Genomic DNA, 20,666 nt, shown 5'->3' with positions numbered 1-20,666 from the left:
ATTGGACGAGAGAGACGTCGGTCAGCAAACAGTGGGAGGTGTCAGTCAGGGCGGAAGTGGGGGGCGGGACTAAGGATAGAGCGCGGTGATTGGAGGACATAGACGCCAGTCAGTGGCCTCAGGGGGCGGTGCTAGTGATGCAGCGCGGTGAATGGAGGAGGGAGACGTCGGTCAGTGCTAGAGCGGGGGCGGGACTGCCAATTGCGTTATGTGATTGGAGGTGGGAGACGTCGGTCAGTGATGGGCGGGACCAGTCATTCAATGCGGCGATTGGAGGAAGGAGACGTCCGGGGGGCGGGACAAGGCGAGGCCTGGTGGAGCGAGGCGGCGGCGCCGGGAGCGCAGGTAGAGGCGGCCCCCGGGGGAGGGCAGCGGGAGCGCGGGCACCGGGCTGGGAAAGGCCGGGGCGCGGCTGCAGGGCCGGGGCCTTGTCGGTGTCAATAAGCGTTTTTAAAGCAAGTGGAGGGAGTGAGGAGTCTGTGAGTGTGAGCAGTGAGTGTGAGCAGTGAGGGGGTCACTGTGAGTGTGAGCTGTGAGTGTGAGCAGTGAGGGGGTCACTGTGAGTGTGAGCTGTGAGTGTGAGCAGTGAGGGGGTCACTGTGAGTGTGAGCAGTGAGTGTGAGCAGTGAGGGGGTCACTGTGAGTGTGAGCTGTGAGTGTGAGCAGTGAGGGGGTCACTGTGAGTGTGAGCAGTGAGGGGGTCACTGAGTGTGAGCAGTGAGGGGGTCACTGTGAGTGTGAGCAATGAGGGGTGACTGTGAGATGTGAGTGTGAGCAGTGAGGGGGTCACTGTGAGTGTGAGCTGTGAGTGTGAGCAGTGAGGGGGTCACTGTGAGTGTGAGCAGTGAGGGGGTCACTGAGTGTGAGCAGTGAGGGGGTCACTGTGAGTGTGAGCAATGAGGGGTGACTGTGAGATGTGAGTGTGAGCAGTGAGGGGGTCACTGTGAGTGTGAGCAGTGAGTGTGAGCAGTGAGGGGGTCACTGTGAGGGGGTCACTGTGAGCAGTGAGGGGGTCACTGAGTGTGAGCAGTGAGGGGGTCACTGTGAGTGTGAGCTGTGAGTGTGAGCAGTGAGGGGGTCACTGTGAGTGTGAGCAGTGAGGGGGTCACTGTGAGTGTGAGCTGTGAGTGTGAGCAGTGAGGGGGTCACTGTGAGTGTGAGCAGTGAGGGGGTCACTGTGAGTGTGAGCTGTGAGTGTGAGCAGTGAGGGGGTCACTGAGTGAGCAGTGAGGGGGTCACTGTGAGTGTGAGCGGGTCGCTGTGAGCTGTGAGTGTGAGCAGTGAGGGGGTCACTGTGAGTGTGAGCTGTGAGTGAGCAGTGAGGGGGTGAGCTGTGAGTGAGCAGTGAGGGGGTCACTGTGAGTGTGAGCAGTGAGGGGGTCACTGATTGAGCAGTGAGGGGGTCACTGAGTGTGAGCAGTGAGGGGGTCACTGAGTGTGAGCAGTGAGGGGGTCACTGTGAGTGTGAGCTGTGAGCAGTGAGGGGGTCACTGTGAGTGTGAGGAGTGAAGGGGTCACTGTGAGTGTGAGCAGTGAGGGGGTCACTGTGAGTGTGAGCAATGAGGGGGTCCCTGTGAGTGTGAGCAAAGGTAAGGGGGGGTCCGTGTGAGTGTGAATGGGGAAGACCCTGCGAGAGTATGAGAAGAGATGATCACTATAAGTGAGCAAGGACTGGTGTGAATATCGTTGTGAGTGTGAGCACTGTGGCTCAGAGCCCCCCTGAGTGTGAATACTGTTGTTCACCAGTTCCCGTGAGTGAGCACCGTTCTCTGGCCCCTGTCAGTGTGAGCACTTGTTCACCAGTCCGCGTGAGTGTGAGCACTTGTTCACCAGTCCCTGTGAGTGTGAGCACTGTTGTTCACAAGTCCCCATGAGTGTGAACACTGGTGTTCACCAGTCACTGTGAGTGTGAGCACTGGTGTTCACTGGTCACTGGGAGTGTGAGCACTGTCGTTCACCAGTCCCCGTGAGTGTGAGCACTTGTTCACCAGTCCCTGTGAGTGTGAGCATTGTTGTTCACAAGTCCCCATGAGTGTGAGCACTTGTTCACCAGTCCCCGTGAGTGTGAGCATTGTTGTTCACAAGTCCCCATGAGTGTGAACACTGTTGATCACTGGTCCCTGAGAGTATGAGCACAGTTGTTCACCACTCCCCATGAGTGTGAACACTGCGGAACACTAGTCCCCTTGAGTGTGCAGGCTCAGAATGACATGACAGCCTCATTGGGCTGAACGGCCTCCAGTTCTGATCAAGCACCAGGCTGGCATGCAGCCCAGCCCGTCCTGGTTTCCCTTCAAAACCCAGTACACTCACACACTTCCACATCTACCAGAGGAGGCTGTTGAGGCAGGTACTGTAGCAGCCTTTAAAATACACTTGGACAGGTACTTACACTACAAGGGCCAGGAAGCGAGCGGGCAAGATCATCTCTGGCCCCTCTCACCCTGGCCACAAACTCTTTGAATCACTTCCCTCTGGAAGGCGACTCCGGACTGTCAAAGCTGCCACAGCCAGACATAAAAACAGTTTTTATCCACGAGTAGTTGCTCTACTCAACAGCCAAAAACCTGTAGCTTCCCTTTGATCTGGTATTTTGTTGGTTCACATGCTTGATCAATGGTGTTTTATCATTAATGTTTTATTATTACTAATGTTTAGTGTTTTCTGAGTCATTCGTAACTGTCACTGTATCTCATGTCATTACTTGTGGGCGGAGCACCAAGGCAAATTTCTTGTATGTGAATACTTGGCCAATAAACGTACTTACTTACATGGATGGGAAAGGTTTGGAGGGATGTGGGCCAAATGCAGGCCGGTGGGATGAGGTTAGATGGGCTATCATGGACGGGCTGGGCCGAAAGGCCTGTGTCCATCATGTGTGACTCCTTTGATTTTAACCCAGCGCCTGCTCTTTGGCTGCAGAGATGTGGAGCGAGACTCTCAGTGTTCTGCGGGGTGCTGCACGGGTGGGGAAGGCCATTGCAGACACGCAGGGGGACCAGCTGCGGTTCGCTGTCTGCAATTCTGTGCTGGGCGACGGGCTGAAGAGGCTGCAGGTCTCTGCAGAGCAATGCATCAGCTCGCTGCTCGTGGCAAGTGAGGTAACGTGTGGCGTCTCTTTTTCCCGTGTCCCACACCCCCGTACCCCTCCCACCTCCCCGTCCCATCTTCTTCGTCCCCCCCCCCCCACCCACTCACACTCGCTCACCCCCTCCCCAGCTTCAGCCCCCTTTACCTCACTCTCACTCCCCACCCACACGCACACCCTCCCATCCACCACCACCCCCTCCATACCATAATCCCCATCTACACCCCCCACACTCATCCTCATCCTTCCACCGCCCCATCTCCACCTTCACGTTCACTTCCAACCTCCATCTCCCAACCCCCACCTTAACTCCCCCATTACCCTGCTCTCACCCCCCTCCCCAACTTCACCCTCATCCCCGTCCATGTCCCCAACCCTCCTTCACTTTACCTTTAAGAACAGCAGATGCTGGTAAAATGGAAGGTTGACACAAAATGCTGGAGAAACTCAGCAGGTGAGGCAGCGTCTATGGAGAGACGGAATTGGTGAGGTTTTGAATCGAGACCCGAAAGGTCGCCAATTCCTTCTCTCAATAGATGCTGCCTCACCCGCTGAGTTTCTCCAGCATTTTGTGTCTACTTTCACTCACCTTCACCCACCCTCACCTTCATCCCCTCCAGCTCCAGCTCCTCATCCCTACCTTCCACCGCTAAGCATCCTGGCTTGTACTTGGTCTTCTCGTCACATCCTCTGTTGCTCTTCACTTTCAGCGTGGAGTTCGCGAGTTCAAAGAGGAGCCGACTCCCTTCCCGGAGGAAGATGATGCTTCGCAGTGGAACCTGGCGTCGGAGATGGCCCCGGAGTATTCTGCCGGAGACACAGCGGGAGGGCACCGGAAGAGTCCGTCCGACGCTGGAGGGGCGCAGAGAGGTGGCGCCACCCCGTACCACGCGGGCGGATTCAAGGCCGGCAGCCAGGACTTTGCGGGGCCAGCGGGCCCCGGGGTGGGGCAGACCCGGAGCTTCCACGAGGAGACCTCGGTCAGGGGTCTGACTCCCGAAGACATCGCCAAGGCCAGGGACAACAAACAACACAGAGACAAGTGGAGTCAAACCAAAGGACCAAGGCAAATAGTAAGCCCATTGTGTACAGTACCTGCTGGAACAGGACCTCGTTCAGTCTTGTCCCACCACTCAACAAGACCGTGCCACATCTGTAGCCAAATCACACTTCCACTATCCACATCATCTCATGTCATTGATTCCAAGCGGTGTCTTGATCCGAAATGTCACCTATTCCTGTTCTCCAGAGATGCAGCCTGACCCGCTGAGTTACTCCAGCTTTTTTGTTTCTTATAGAAACATAGAAACATAGAAATTAGGTGCAGGAGTAGGCCATTCGGCCCTTCGAGCCTGCACCGCCATTCAATATGATCATGGCTGATCATCCAACTCAGTATCCCGTACCTGCCTTCTCTCCATACCCTCTGATCCCCTTAGCCACAAGGGCCACATCTAACTCCCTCTTAAATATAGCCAATGAACTGGCCTCGACTACCCTCTGTGGCAGGGAGTTCCAGAGATTCACCACTCTCTGTGTGAAAAAAGTTCTTCTCATCTCGGTTTTAAAGGATTTCCCCCTTATCCTTAAGCTGTGACCCCTTGTCCTGGACTTCCCCAACATCGGGAGCAATCTTCCTGCATCTAGCCTGTCCAACCCCTTAAGAATTTTGTAAGTTTCTATAAGATCCCCTCTCAATCTCCTAAATTCTAGAGAGTATAAACCAAGTCTATCCAGTCTTTCTTCATAAGACAGTCCTGACATCCCAGGAATCAGTCTGGTGAACCTTCTCTGCACTCCCTGTCCACTCTATGCCCCTGTCCCACTTAGGAAACCTGAACGGAAACCTCTGGAGACTTTGTGCCCCACCCAAGGTTTCCGTGCGGTTCCCGGAGGTTTTTGTCAGTCTCCGTACCTGCTTCCACTACCTGCAACCTCCTGCAACCTCCGGGAACCGCACGGAAACCTTGGGTGGGGCGCAAAGTCTCCAGAGGTTTCCGTTCAGGTTTCCTAAGTGGGACAGGGGCATTTGGTTTAAACCAGCATCTGCAGTTCATTCCTTCCCATTTAGCTGATTTACACAGTCAGGGTTATCAAACTGAAGATAGACACAAAATGCTGGGGTAACTCAGCGGGACAGTTGGCGTCTCTGGACAGAAGGAATGGGTGACGACGTTTTGGGTCGAAGTTTTAAGAAGGGCCTCGACCTAAAACGTCGCCCATTCCTTCTCTCCAGGGATGCTGCCTGTCCCGCTGAGTTACTCCAGCATTGTGTGTCTGTCTTCAGTTTGATAACCCTGACCGCCTGAGCAGTTTCAGGGAGGAATAAACTTTGATGGAAAAGTCCAGTTCGTTACGACTTTACATCTATCATTGTAATTCTGTTTATTTTTTCCCCCAGTTAAGCGACAGAGCTCGTGAAAGAAAAGTACCATCGTCGCGAATCAGTCGGCTGGCCAACTTCGGAGGTGAGCCACGTCCCATCGAGACCACTCCGCCATTCAATCGAGGCTGATCTCTGCCTCCTAATCCCATTCTCCTGCCTTCTCCCCCATAACCCTTGACACCCGTTCTAATCAAGAGTTTGTCTATCTCTGCCTTAAAAAACATCCACTGACTTGGCCTCCACAGCCCACTGTGGCAATGAGTTCCACAGATTATCTACCTATGACTAAAGAAGTTCCTCCTCATCTCCTTTCTAAAAGAGCGCCCTTTAATTCTGAGGCTGTGCCCTCTGGTCCTAGACTCTCCCACCAGTGGAAACATCCTCTCCACATCCACTCTATCTATGCCTTTCATTAAGTTTCAATGAAGTCCCCCCCTCAACCTTCTAAACTCACCACGTGCTTGGCATTGACTTCATTCAGTCCTAGAGCACCAGGATATTTTCTATGTTGTACGGCGGGTAGTGCTGCTACCTCACAGCGCCAGAGACCTGGGTTCGATCCCGACCTCTGGTGCTGTCTGTGAGGAGCTTGCACCTTCTCCCTGTGGCCGTGTGGCTCAACAGGCACTCCGGTTTCTCGCCACATCCCAACAACGAGTGGGTTTGTAGGTTAATGGGCTTGTGTAACCTACTCGTAGATGAGAGAGTGGGATAACCCAGAACTAGTGTGAGCTGGCCATTTACAGGGGGCCGATTAACCTACAAACCCGGGATGTGGGAGGAAACGGAAGCATCCGGAGGTCCCAGAGAGAACGTACAAACTCCACAAAGATAGCACCCAAGGTCATCATCGAACCTGGGTCTGTGACGCTGTGAGGCAGCAACTCTACCAGCTGCACCACTGTGTATCACCCACAGCAAGCGAGACAAAACTTTTCACTCTACCTCGCCACATGTGACAATAATATCTTTTAGGCCCCCTTCGGTCATGGCTGTGCATGGGTGTCTCCAGGGTGCTATTCCCTATATGGAGGACGCCTGTGCGCGACTTTGTTTAACGTGGGGAGACTGGTGCACAGACAGCCACCCCACGGTCCTTGACAGATCTGGGTCAGGATCCAGTGGCATGGAGTCCAAGACGACCGGAGACCCTTTTCCGCTGCAGCCTTCATCCGCCATCCCAGCCGTTGTGACGCTCCACTAAGGTCATCCATCGTCCTCCGCCTTGAAGGTCCTGGTGGGATTGCTCTTTGTCAGAGACTTCCCTCTCGACCTTACCACCATGGGTGGCCCTACCAGGAGCGTAGCTCCAGACGGCATCGCTCTCAGGATCTCGGGTCCACGCAAGCTTCTCCGCCACGACAAGGCGACAATCCACAGACAATAATAAGCCTAAACCTAAATCCGTGTATTTCTGTTGACAGGTTTGGCAGTGAGTTTGGGGATCGGTGCCTTGGCAGAAGTAGCCAAAAGTTCATTGAAAGGAAGACAGAAATCAAACGGTGAGCTCTTGAATAGGTTTATTGGCCAAGTATGTACACATACAAGGAATTTGCCTTGGTGCTCCGCTCGCAAGTAACATCATGACGTACAGTGATCAATTCTTGCATCTCGGCACTATTGCCTCTGAGCAAACTGTTGGAACTGTTGACTGACAATTCTCCAGCTCTTCATGGAGACCATTAAGCTGGAAGGAGTGCAAGGAAGGGCTTATTTTTAAGATAGGGTGCTGGAGTAGCTCAGCGGGTCATTCTGAAGATGAATTCAGTTTATTGGCCAAGTATTCACATACAAGGAATTTGCCTTGGTGCTCCGCCCGCAAGTGACAACATGACATACAGTGACAGTTAGGAACGATGGGTTCCAACTCAATACGTCACCTTTTCATGTTCTCCTGAGATGTGTCGGAAGGAACTGCAGGTGCTGGTTTAAACCAAAGACAAACACAAAATACTGGAGTAACTAATAGGGACAGGCAGCATCTCTGGAGAGAAGGAATGTGACGTTTCGGATCGAGATCCCTTTTCAGTCATTTCAAGGTTTTGACCTAAAACGTCACCTGTCCATGCCCTCCGGAGATGCTACCAGACCCACTGAGTTACTCCAGCACTTTGTGTCTTTTTTTTTGGTAAGCCAGCATCTGCAGTTCCTTGTGTCTCCAAATGATCTACGCACTGTCCTTTGGCTTCACGAAGAATTTTGGGTTTCTTTCCTCTTGTGTATAATTTAGTTCTTGGTTTTGTTTAGAGATACAGCGCGGAAACAGGCCCTTCGGCCCACCGAGTCTGCACCGACCAGCGATCCCCGCTCACTAACACTATCCGACACACGTTAGGGCCAATTTACACAAACACCAAGCAGATTAAACTACAAATCTGTACACCTTTGCGGTGTGGGAGGAAACCCGAAGACCTTGGAGAAAACCCACGTTGGTCACGGGGAGAACGTACAAACTCCGTACAGACAGCGCCCTTAGTCGGGATCGAACCCGGGTCTCCGGCGCTGCAAGGGCTGTAAGGCAGCAACTCTACCGCTGCGCCACCCTGACCGCCCCATTGTGGTTATTAAATTATTGATTTTTTTTCTTTTATACATTTATAGGATTGTATTAACAGGGCTGTTTTGCCGTTGCAAGTAAGAGTTTCGTTGTTCTGCTGTTGGCAAATATGACAATGAAAGTCTCCTGACCGTTAATGCTCCTGTGTCACCACAGACAGTGAAGCACTCCTGGACTCCAACCCCTTCCTCTCCGAGGCAAACGCTGAGCGAATTGTCGACACCCTGTGCAAAGTGCGGGGGGCGGCGCTGAAGATGGGACAGATGCTGAGCATTCAGGGTGAGCGAGCTCCCACTGCATACATCCTCTCTCTTAAACATAGAACATAGGTGCAGGAGTAGGCCATTCGGCCCTTCGAGCCTGCATCGCCATTCAATATGATCATGGCTGATCATCCAACTCAGTATCCTGTACCTGCCTTCTCTCCATACCCCCTGATCCCTTTAGCCACAAGGGCCACATCTAACTCCCTCTTAACCTCTCCCTGACCGCCTGCTCATAGAAACATAGAAAATAGGTGCAGGAGGAGGCCATTCGGCCCTTCCAGTTATGTCCGGGCACAGCATCTCAACCCCATTCAGGGTGGCAAAAGATTACGGGGCGGAGGCAGGAGAATGGGGTCGAGAGGTCTTAGGACCAGAGGTCATAGGCTCAAAATGAAAGGACTTTATAAAGCACTTTGGCCAACAAGAGTTGTTTTTTTAAATGTGCTATATAAATAAGTGTGACTTAACTTGACCTTCCTTTTGGAAGGAGATGAGGAAGAATTTCTTTAGGCACAGAGTAGTGAATCTGTGGAATTCATTGCCACAGATGGCTGTGGAGGCCAAGTCAATGGATATTTTTAATGCAGAGATAGATAGATTTTTGATCAGTACCGGTATCGGGTTATGGGGAGAAGGCAGGACAATAGACAATAGGTGCAGGAGTTGGCCATTCGGCCCTTCGAGCCAGCACCGCCATTCAATGTGATCATGGCTGATCATCCACAATCAGTACCCCGTTCCTGCCTTCTCCCCATATCCCCTGGCTCCGCTATCTTTAAGAGCCCTATCTAGCTCTCTCTTGAAAGTATCCAGAGAACCGGCCTCCACCGCCCTCTGAGGCAGAGAATTCCACAGACTCACCACTCTCTGTGAGAAAATGTGTTTAATGGAGTTAAGAGGGAAAGATAGATCAGACATGATTGAATGGCGGAGTAGACTTGATGGGCCAAATGACCTAATTCCACTTATGGCCTTATGACTTAGGTTGGGTGGGCAAGTTTGAGCCAGGGTGGGGTAGACTGTGATGGGACCTGGTCAGGACCAGGTTAATCTGGGTGGACAGTGGTTGGGATGGCCGATGGCTGGCCTTGGTCAGCTTTGGTCTGGCGAATATCTGCCAGGCCAAATATTTTCTGTCTACAATATCTTCTAGTCTACAAAAGATAGACTACATTTCTAGTCTGCATTTAATTCATTTAGCTGATCTAGGGTGGCTAAGTGGTGCAGCTGGCAGAGCCCCTGCCTCACACCGTCAGAGAGATGTGTCCTCTGGTGCTGTCCATGTGGAGTTTGCACGTTCTCCCCGTTGCGTTTCCTCCCACATCCCAAAGACGTGTAGGTTAAGGGCAAGAAACTCTACATCCGCCCAATCTATTCCCCTCGTGATTTTACACGCCTCTATAAGATCTAAAACTAACAAAAACTTTTTTAAAAACCTAATAAACTTTCTGTGTGCGCAGACAATAGCTTCATCAACCCCCAGCTCCAGAAGATCTTTGAACGAGTACGACAGAGTGCCGACTTCATGCCGGCATCGCAGACGATGGTGAGTGTGGTGAGAACAGATTCCTATCCCCATTACGTGGGAAAATAACCCCGTAGCACTTCAAGAATCTGTCAGCTCTGCTCAAAAAATATCCACTGACTTGGCTTCCACAGTCTTCAGTGGCAATGAATTCCACAGATTCACCACCCTCTTACTAAAGACATGTTTTGTTTAACACGTACACCGTGTTCTTGTGGCCTTCTATAAGTTGAAATGTTTAGCTTGTTCTTTTAGTTTAGAGATGCTGCGCCAAAGCAGGCCCTTCGGCCCACTGAGTCCGTGCCGACCAGCGATCCCCGCACATTAACACTATCCATCACATACTAGGAACAATTTACACTTCAACCAAGTAAACAAACCCAAGCCAATTAACCGACAAACCTGTACGTCTTTGGAGCGTGGGAGGATTTCGGGAAAATCCCACGGGGGTCACGGGGAGAACGTACTAACTCCGTATGCACTGCACCCGTAGTCGGGATTGAACCGCCGTCTCTGGCGCTGCAAGCATTGTAAATGCCCCCGTCCCACTTAGGAAACCGGAACGGAAACCTCTGGAGACTTTGCGCCCCACCCAAGGTTTCCGTGCGGTTCCCGGAGGTTGCAGGTGGTTGCCGGAGGTTGCAGGTAGGGAGACTGACAAAAACCTCCGGGAACCTCTGGTAACCGCACGGAAACCTTGGGTGGGGCACAAAGTCTCCAGAGGTTTCCGTTCAGGTTTCCTAAATGGGACAGGGTCAATAAGATAGCAACTCTACCGCTGCGCCACCCTAAATTGTGTTATCCCATCTCTTACAACGGCAGGCAGTTTATTAGCTACTCTTTCCCCCTTCCCCTCCCCCATCTTGGTTATCTGACTATTGTGTTCGACACTTCTTTGTCCACGGAGCAACAAAAGACTTCTCTCTCTGCACGGCGACTCGACGTGGTAAATGTTGCCATTTTCAACCTTGAAATACTTGGCAGCCGTCCCTTCAAGGCCCACTGCTAGATATTTCGCAAAGCTTCACAATCCTCTGAGCGAAGAAATTGTTCTCTGCACTCTGACCATTCAAAGCGTTTGAAAAACGTTCTAAAAAGGATAGATTTTGCATGTGGGAGAGGTTGCTCGGACCAAAGATCCTATAGCGGAGCAAGATAGACCACTCCTGCTAAACGCAATGGGCTGACGTGTAGTACGCAACGGAGCGGAACGTGGGCCTTTTTTTCATCCATTTCAGTAACCCGACCCGACCCGACTCGCAGTGTAATCAACGTTGAGGGAGAACAGTTTGTGTTAATAAATTAAAATTCTGAAAATGAGAAGATTTTTACCAAAGAACTTTTATTTTTACGAGGATGTTTCCGTAACTGGCTTCCGTCTCTGCACTAGTATCTTTGCTCCGCTACGGGATCTTTGGTGCGGAGATGGAAGCCGGTTACGGAAATGGGGCCGAAAATTACCCATGAATCTGCCCATGACCGTACCACGTTTTTTTCGTCGAGTGGTCTATCTTGCTCGCTATAGGATCTTTGGCTCGGACAGTGGGAGGTTTTAACGATTCATTCCCAAAGATAGGGGGCTGTTGAAGGTGTAAACATTCAACACTGCTCTCTGGCTGTGGTAGTTTGAGTTTGAATACGTTTATTGGCCAAGCCTGTACACATACAAGGAGTTTGCCTTGGTGCTCCGCTCGCCAGTAACATCATGATATACAGTAAACCATTAAGAATAAAACATACTACATTAAGAATAAAACATTATAGTTTAAACATGTGAATTGAATTAAATACCAGAGCAAAAGAAGGCTACAAACTTTTGGTTATTGAGTAGAGCAACTACTCGTGGAAAAAAAGCTGTTTTTATGTCTGGCTGTGGCAGCTTTGACAGTCCGGAGTCGCCTTCCAGAGGGAAGTGATTCAAAGAGTTTGTGGCCAGGGTGAGAGGGGTCAGAGATGATCTTACCCGCTCGCTTCCTGGCCCTTGTAGTGTACAGTTCGTCAATGAGGGGGAAGGTTGCAGCCAACAACCTTGTCAGCTGATCGAGCGATTCACTGCAGCCTCCAGGATGGTTCAGTTGCCTGATACGTTGTCTGGACGTGTGCGTTTTCACACCTTATGGCTGATGGACATTTGTGAGGGATCGGTGAATCGAACCAACGTCTTCAATGGTCTTCACACAGAAGGTCCTGAACGTGGAGCTGGGCCCGGACTGGCGAGACAAGCTGGCGGTGTTTGAGGAGAGGCCGTTCGCTGCTGCCTCCATCGGGCAGGTGCACCACGCGGAGCTGAGAGATGGTCGCGAGGTGGCCATCAAGATCCAGGTAACTCCATGCTTGTTTGGCAGTGAACAACTCAAGTAGATGGGATAGAATTCCATATTCTATATTAGTGGTCTTGGTGGGATAAGATTCCATCTTCTGTATCGGTGGTCTTGGTGGGATAAACATAGAAAATATGTGCAGGAGTAGGCCATTCGGCCCTTTGAGCCAGTGCTACCATTCAATATGATCATTGCTGATCATCCAAAATCAGTACCCTATTCCTGCTTTCCCCCCATATCCCTTGATTCCGTTAGCCCTCAGAGCTAAATCTAACTCTCTCTTGAATACATCTATGTAAGGGATGGGATGAGATTCCATCTTTTCTATTAGTGATCAGCCAGAGACCATAATGAATGGCGGTGCTGGCTCGGAGGGCCGAATGGCCTCCTCCTGCACCTATTGTCTATTGGCCTTGGTGGGATGAGATGCCATCTATTATTGTTGCCAATGCCACAATTGCGCTCAGCAACTTTAATTCAGATCTGGGTCAACGTTTGGTCAGTGGGACTCTAGGGTTTCGACCTGACATGTCACCACATCCCTTCTCTCCAGAGATGCTGCCTGTCCCGGCTGAGCTACTCCAGCATCTTGTGTCCACCAGTGAAGAGTTCTGTCCTGCATGCTGTCCAAGATGATCAGATACTACTATACGTAAATATAATCAAGTCAAACTCAAGCGAATGGCATGTTAGCTTTCATAGCAAAAGGATTTGAGTATAGGAGCAGGGAGGTTCTACTGCAGTTGTACAGGGTCTTGGTGAGACCACACCTGGAGTATTGCGTACAGTTTTGGTCTCCAAATCTGAGGAAGGACATTATTGCCATAGAGGGAGTGCAGAGAAGGTTCACCAGACTGATTCCTGGGATGTCAGGACTGTCTTATGAAGAAAGACTGGATAGACTTGGTTTATACTCTCTAGAATTTAGGAGATTGAGAGGGGATCTTATAGAAACTTACAAAATTCTTAAGGGGTTGGACAGGCTAGATGCAGGAAGATTGCTCCCGATGTTGGGGAAGTCCAGGACAAGGGGTCACAGCTTAAGGATAAGGGGGAAATCCTTTAAAACCGAGATGAGAAGAACTTTGTTCACACAGAGAGTGGTGAATCTCTGGAACTCCCTGCCACAGAGGGTAGTCGAGGCCAGTTCATTGGCTATATTTAAGAGGGAGTTAGATGTGGCCCTTGTGGCTAAGGGGATCAGAGGGTATGGAGAGAAGGCAGGTACGGGATACTGAGTTGGATGATCAGCCATGATCATATTGAATGGCGGTGCAGGCTCGAAGGGCCGAATGGCCTACTCCTGCACCTAATTTCTATGTTTCTATGTTCTATGTTTCTAAGTACAATAGGTGGAGCAAAGGGGAAGATACAGAGTGCAGAATATATGTGGAAGAAAGAACTGCAGATGCTGGTTTAAATTGAAGATAGACACAAAATGCTGGAGAATATATAATGCAGAATATAGACAATAGGTGCAGGAGTAGAGGCCATTTGGCCCTTCGAGCCAGCACCGCCATTCAATGTGATCATGGCTGATCATCCACAATCAGTACCCCGTTCCTGCCTTCTCCCCATATCCCCTGACTCCGCTATTTTTAAGAGCCCTATCTAGCTCTCCCTTGAAAGCATCCAGAGAACCGGCCTCCACCGCCCTCTGAGGCAGAGAATTCCACAGACTCACCACTCTCTGTGAGAAAAAGTGTTTCCTCGTCTATCTATATATATATGTATGAAAGAACTGCAGATGCTAGTTTAAATCGAAGGTAGACACAAAATGCTGGAGTAATTCAGCGGGTGGGGCAGCATCTCTGGAGAAAATGAATGGCTGACGTTTTGGGTCGAGACCCTACATTCCTTTTCTCCAGAGATGCCGCCTCACCCGCTGAGTTACTCCAGCATTGAGTGCAGAATATAGTTGTCCACATTGTGGTTATTGCTCTAGTTCCTTCATTAACTGTGTCCGTGCTGTCTGCTCCGTCTCCTCAGTATCCAGGAATCGCTCAAAGCATCAGGAGTGACGTTGAGAACCTACTGTCGGTGTTGAAAATGAGCATCTCTCTGCCCGAAGGTAAAGCAGAGACATAGCGTGATAGTCACGGATTCATGCGGCACGGACACAGGCCCTTCGGCCCGACTTGGCCATGCCGACCAAAATATCCCATCTACGCAGGTTCCGTTTGTCCATGTTTTGCCCATATCCCTCTCAACCCTTTCCCAGATAGACAAAAATACTGGAGAAACTCAGCGGGTGTGGAGCGAAGGAAATGGGCAACGTTTCGGGCCGAAACCCTTCTTCAGACTGATGCAGGGTCACCTGTATGACCCCCCCCACCCTGCATCAGTCTGAAGAAGGGTTTCGGCCCGAAACGTTGCCTATTCCTTCGCTCCATAGATGCTGCCTCACCCGCTGAGTTTCTCCAGCATTTTCGATTTTCCAGCATCTGCAGTTCCTTCTTCAACCCTTGCCCATCCTTGTGTCTTTTAAAAGTTCTTCCACTGAATGTATTTTAAATGTTAACTCAACCACCTCCTCTGGCAGCCCGAATGGAAAATGTTAACCCTTAGATTCCTATAGAAACATAGAAACATAGAAATTAGGTGCAGGAGTAGGCCATTCAGCCCTTCGAGCCTGCACCGCCATTCAATATGATCATGGCTGATCATCCAACTCAGTATCCCGTACCTGCCTTCTCTCCATACCCTCTGATCCCCTTAGCCACAAGGGCCACATCTAACTCCCTCTTAAATATAGCCAATGAACTGGCCTCGACTACCCTCTGTGGCAGAGAGTTCCAGAGATTCACCACTCTCTGTGTGAAAAAAGTTATTCTCATCTCGGTTTTAAATGGTTTCCCCCTTATCCTTAAGCTGTGACCCGTTGTCCTGGACTTCCCCAACATCGGGAGCAATCTTCCTGCATCTAGCCTGTCCAACCCCTTAAGAATTTTGTAAGTTTCTATAAGATCCCCTCTCAATCTCCTAAATTCTAGAGAGTATAAACCAAGTCTATCCAGTCTTTCTTCATAAGACAGTCCTGACATCCCAGGAATCAGTCTGGTGAACCTTCTCTGCACTCCCTCTATGGCAATAATGTCCTTCCTCAGATTTGGAGACCAAAACTACGCAATACTATAAATCTTTCCCCTCTCCACGTCCCCCATTGAGATGTGTAAGAAGGAGCTGCAGATGCTGGTTTAAATCGAAGATCCACGCAAAATGCTGGAGTAACTCAGCGGGACGGGCAGCATCTCTGGAGAGAAGGAATGGGTGATGTTTCGGGTCGAGACCCTTCTTCAGACTGAGGAAGGGTCTCGACCCGAAACATCACCTGTTCCTTCTCTCCAGAGATGCTGCCTGACCTGCTGAGTTACTCCAGCATTTTGTGTCTATCCCCCATTGAGATCCTTTCCTGCGCTTGCGTTCAGGAGCAGGGCCTGTGTCGCTGCCTCTCTGCCTCTTTCTTCTCCGTGCAGGGTTGTTTGCGGAGAGCGCTATTGTGGTGTTGCGACGTGAGCTGGAGTGGGAATGTGACTACATACGAGAGGCAGCCTGCGCCAGGAGATTCAGGTACAATTCATCTTGTCCCAGTCACTCTACAACCAGAGCTGAGTTTTGAACGGCACTATTAAAACCTATGGGCAGTCACGGTGGCACAGCGGTAGAGTTGCTGCCTTACAGTGAATGCAACGCCGGAGATCTGGGTTCGATCCCGACTGCGGGTGCTGTCTGTACGGAGTTTGTACGTTCTCCCCGTGACCTGCGTGGGTTTTCTCCAAGATCTTCGCTTTCCTCCCACATCCAGAACAAGGGGTCACACAGTTTAAGGATAAGGGGGAAATCTTTTTGGACCGAGACGAGGAAAACATTTTTCACACAGAGAGTGGTGAATCTGTGGAATTTTCTGCCACAGAAGGTAGTTGAGGCCAGTTCATTGGCTTTATTTAAGAGGGAGTTAGATGTGGCCCTTGTGGCTAAAGGGATCAGGGGGTATGGAGAGAAGGCAGGGATGGGATACTGAGTTGGATGATCAGCCATGATCATATTGAATGGCGGTGCAGGCTCGCAGGGCCGAATGGCCTACTCCTGCACCTATTTTCTATGTTTCTATGGAACAGCTTCTTCCCCTCTGTTATCAGGCCTCTGAACGGTCCTTCCATGAGCTATGGTGCTGACTGTCCGATTCACCTCTACCCCGTTGCGGACATTGGACTTTGTCTGTGGAACTGATGCAGGTACAGGATACTGAGTTGGATGATCAGCCATGATCATATTGAATGGCAGTGCGGGTTCGAAGGGCCGAATGGCCTACTCCACCTATTCTCTATGTTTCTATTCCAAAGACCTACAGGTTTGTAGGTTAATTGGCTTAGGTAAATGTAACAATTGTCCCTGGTGGGTGTAGGATTGTGCGGGGATCACTGGTCGGCATGGACCCAGTGGGCTGAAGGGCCTGTTTCCATGCTGTATCTCTAACCTGAACTATCAGTGGCGCTGCATTTGGAGCCTCAGCCTCGCAGTGCCAGAGACCCCGGTTCGACCCTGACCTCGGGTGTTAGACACAAAGTGCTGGAGTAACTCAGCGGGTCAGGCAGCGTCTCTGGAGAAAACGAAAAGGAGACGTTTTGGGTCGAGACCCTTCTACAGACCGCTCCGTGTGCAGCTTGCACCTTCTCCCTGTGACCACGTGGGTTTCCTCCGGGTGCTCTGGTTTCCTCCCACATCCCAAAGACGTGCAGGTTTATAAGTTAAATGGCCCTCTGTCAATTGTCTCTGGTGTGTCGGAAGTAACATAGAAATGTAGAAAATAGGTGCAGGAGGTGGCCATTCGGCCCTTCGAGCCAGCACCGCCATTCATTGTGATCATGGCTGATCGTCCCCTATCAATAACCCGTGCCTGCCTTCTCCCCATATCCCTTGACTCCACTAGCCCCTAGAGCTCGATCTGACTCTCACGTGGATGAGACAGCGGGAATAACATAGAGCTAGTGATCGATCTTCGCTGCGGACTCAATGCGACAAATACCCAGTATCTCTAAATTTAAAAATGTACTTCATCTGGTAACGAGGTGTTTAACAAGAAAGGACACAGGCAAATGCTGACAAAAGGCCACTTAAGAAGCCATTAGGACAGATTAGTGTAAGCCTAGTCATAAGGGTCAGCTGTAATGGGGGAGAGAGGCAGAAGGAGGCATTATAGTCAAGCCAAGAGTATTTTAATTTTCAAATCTACCTGGAATGGAATAAAGAAATTCTTAATTGCTGCAGCTTTGTTGGGCATTACAACTTAACAAAGAGGTAGACCAAAAATAAGAATTAATAAATGATCAGCGGAACCAGACCGTAATTGTGCAAATAGCCAAAATACGTAGTTCATCGCTTAAAGTCCATCATAGATTGTTGGTGAGGTCAGGATGTGGTTCGTGTTATGCAGTGTGGTTCAGGAGACTGTGTAGGAAGGAACTGCAGATGCTGGCTTAAATTGAAGATAGACACAAAGTGCTGGAGTATCCCAGCGGGACAGGCAGCATCTCTGGAGAGAAGGAATGGGTGACGTTTCAGGTCGAGACCCTTCTTCAGACTAGTCTTGACCCGAAGCGTCACCCATTCCTTCTCTCCAGAGATGCTGCCTGTCCCGCTGAGTTACTCCAGCATTTTGTGTCTATCTTTGGTTCTGGAGACTGATGGTTATTGGAAAGAAACTGTTCTTAAACCTGGTCTGCCACACGATTTTACCAGGTTGTATGCAAAACATGATGTGTGATTATACACGATGTGTATAAAATCATGAGAGGAATAGATCGGGTAGACGCACAGAGTCTCTTGCCCAGAGTAATAATAATAATGGATGGGATTTATATAGCGCCTTTCTAATACTCAGGCGCTTTACATCGAATTATTCATTCACTCCTCAGTCACACTCGGTGGTGGTAAGCTACTTCTGTAGCCACAGCTGCCCTGGGGCAGACTGACGGAAGCGTGGCTGCCAATCTGCGCCTACGGCCCCTCCGACCACCACCAATCACTCACACACATTCACACACAGGCAAAGGTGGGTGAAGTGTCTTGCCCAAGGACACAACGACAGTATGCACTCCAAGCGGGATTCGAACCGGCTACCTTCCGGTTGCCAGCCGAACACTTAGCCCATTGTGCCATCTGTCGTCCAGAGTAGGTGAATCGAGGACCAAAGGACATTGGTTTAAGGTGAAGGGCAAAAGATTTAATAGGAATCTGAGAGGTAACTTTTTTACACAAAGGGTGGATGGAACAAGCTGCTAAAGGAGGTAGTTGAGGCTGGGACTATCCCAACATTTAAGAAACGGTTAGACAGGTACATGGATAGGACAGGTTTTGAGGGATATGGACCGAATGCGGGCAGGTGGGACTAGTGTAGCTGGGGCATGTTGGCTGGCATGGGCAAGTTGGGGCGAAGGGGCTGTTTCCACACTGACAAAGCATTTCTCTGTATCTCGGTACACGTGACAATAAAGCATCAGCGACATAGGGCGCAGTGGTAGAGTTGCTGCCTTACAGTGCCGGAGACCCGGGTTCGATCCCGACTACAGGTGTTGTCTGTACGGAGTTTGCACATTATCCCCGTGACTGCGCGGATTTTCTCCAAAATCTTCACTTTCCTCCCACTCTCCAGAGACGTACAGGTTTGTAGGTTAATTGGCTTTGGTATAAGTGTAAATTGTCCCTCGTGTGTTAATAGTGTTAAGGGCCTGTTCCACTTGGGCGACCTAATCCGCGAGTTCTGGTGAGTTTGCCCTCGACTCATACTTGCAGCATGAGGTCGTAGGAGGTCTTCGTAACTCTCCTTCATGCTCGAGAGTGGTCTCCGCGTACTCGAGACCTCAGCTAGGTCGCGGCGTTTTTTAAAAATATGTCGAAAAATGCCCGCGAGTAAAAAAAGGTCGCCATGGCACTTTTTTTACTCATAGGTTTAGTCGTAGTAGGTCGGCATGTTAGTCGTAGGTAATCAAGGGTAGTCATAGATAGTCTTCATCATAGTCGAAGGAGATCGAAGGAGGTCGTCTTCACTATCCACTATTCGGTGCCCAATTTTTCCGAAGTTAGTTGTAGCTGGTGTTCAACATAGTCGAAGGAGGTCTTCAACATGACATTTTTTCAAACTCTTCTAAACTCGCCAATTAGGTCGCCCAGGTGGGACAGCCCCTTTAATGTGCGGGAATCTCTGGTCTGTTTCCGCACTGTATCTCTAAACTGCACAAAACTCAGACTAAGTATCATTGAGGTGGTGGTTTTCAGGATGCAAAACGGGCTACGCACAGGCCAAACAGGCTTCCCACCCAGTGCTATCCCACAGGCATGCTTCCATCAAGAGTCAGGCACTAGCAAAATCCCTAAGGGAGAATTAGCTTCATTTCCCTGGGGCTGGAGCTGCAGTTCATCGCCCCACCACGTGGTGGTGCCGTCAGCTCAGTTTACCAGCTCACTTCCCAGGGCTGTGCTTCATTAGCCTTATGTCCCCAAATGCACCCAAATGCTTATCTCCACCCATCCTGTCACATCTTCCGTTGCAGGTTGAGGAGAATCCAACTGCCTGAGTTAATTTGCAAGTGATTTAATCCTGTGGAGATGATTAAGATCAAGCTATATGTGCTTGTGTCCGTAGAATGTAAATAGCAACACTAGTGCGCGCATTCTAATCACAACTACAGGAGCCCACTTGTGATCCTACAGTGGTTTATAAACATTGAATTAGTTTGCTTCACCTCACTGCTGTAATGTAGCAAATCACCAGCTGATGACAATAGACATTAGACGCAGGAGCAGGCCATTCGGCCCTTCGAGCCAGTACCGCCATTCAATGTCTGAAGAAGGATTTCGGCCCGAAACGTTGCCTATTTCCTTCGCTCCATAGATGCTGCTGCACCCGCTGAGTTTCTCCAGCATTTTTGTGTACCGGCCATTCAATGTGATCATGGCTGATCATCCCCAATCAGTACCCCGTTCCTGCCTTCTCCCCATTTCCCCTGACTCCGCTATTTTGAAGAGCCCTATCAAGCTCTCTCTTGAAAGCATCCAGAGAACCTGCCTCCACCGCCCGCCCTCTGAGGCAGAGAATTCCACAGACACCGATGTCAGGTTTGTACTTTTGTTAGTTAGATACAGAATGCTGGAGTAACTCAGCGGGACAGGCAGCATCTCTGGAGAGAAGGAATGGGTGATGTTTCGGGTCGAGATGCTTCTTCAAACTGATGTCAGGGGAGTGGGCGGGACAGAGATAGAATGTAGTCAGAGACGGTAAGACTGGTGGGAGAACTGGGAATGGGGAAGGGATGGAGAGAGAGGGAAAGCAAGGGCTATCTGAAGTTAGAGAAGTCAATGTCCATACCGCTGGGGTGTAAACTACCCAAGCGAAATATGAGGTGCTGTTCCTCCAATTTGCGCTGGGCCTCACTCTGACAATGGAGGAGGCCCAGGACGGAAAGGTTAGATTGGGAGTCAAAAGTGCTGGAGAAACTCAGCAGGTGCAGCAGCATCTATGGAGCA

At 50.3% G+C, this 20,666-nt stretch overlaps 1 protein-coding gene across 1 annotated transcript in view; it reads left to right on the top strand.

Annotated features, from left to right (window-relative positions):
- The first annotated feature begins 286 nt into the window (after positions 1 to 286).
- The window catches only part of LOC116967688 (atypical kinase COQ8B, mitochondrial-like), a 28,853-nt gene continuing 8,473 nt past the window's right edge, over positions 287 to 20,666 (top strand). The window contains exons 1-10 of the mRNA XM_033014279.1: positions 287 to 345; positions 2,923 to 3,101; positions 3,799 to 4,161; positions 5,490 to 5,556; positions 6,899 to 6,976; positions 8,188 to 8,310; positions 9,758 to 9,843; positions 12,004 to 12,144; positions 14,133 to 14,214; positions 15,620 to 15,713. Of these exons, the coding sequence (XP_032870170.1) occupies positions 2,925 to 3,101; positions 3,799 to 4,161; positions 5,490 to 5,556; positions 6,899 to 6,976; positions 8,188 to 8,310; positions 9,758 to 9,843; positions 12,004 to 12,144; positions 14,133 to 14,214; positions 15,620 to 15,713 (1,211 nt within the window). The 5' untranslated portion in view covers positions 287 to 345; positions 2,923 to 2,924. The remainder of the gene's footprint in view (positions 346 to 2,922; positions 3,102 to 3,798; positions 4,162 to 5,489; positions 5,557 to 6,898; positions 6,977 to 8,187; positions 8,311 to 9,757; positions 9,844 to 12,003; positions 12,145 to 14,132; positions 14,215 to 15,619; positions 15,714 to 20,666) is intronic.

This window comes from Amblyraja radiata, chromosome 41 (genome assembly GCF_010909765.2).
Source record: "Amblyraja radiata isolate CabotCenter1 chromosome 41, sAmbRad1.1.pri, whole genome shotgun sequence".
NCBI classification, from domain to species: Eukaryota; Metazoa; Chordata; class Chondrichthyes; order Rajiformes; family Rajidae; genus Amblyraja; species Amblyraja radiata.
Note: the sequence above shows the minus strand (reverse complement) of the source record. Positions and strands in the feature narration are given on the sequence as shown.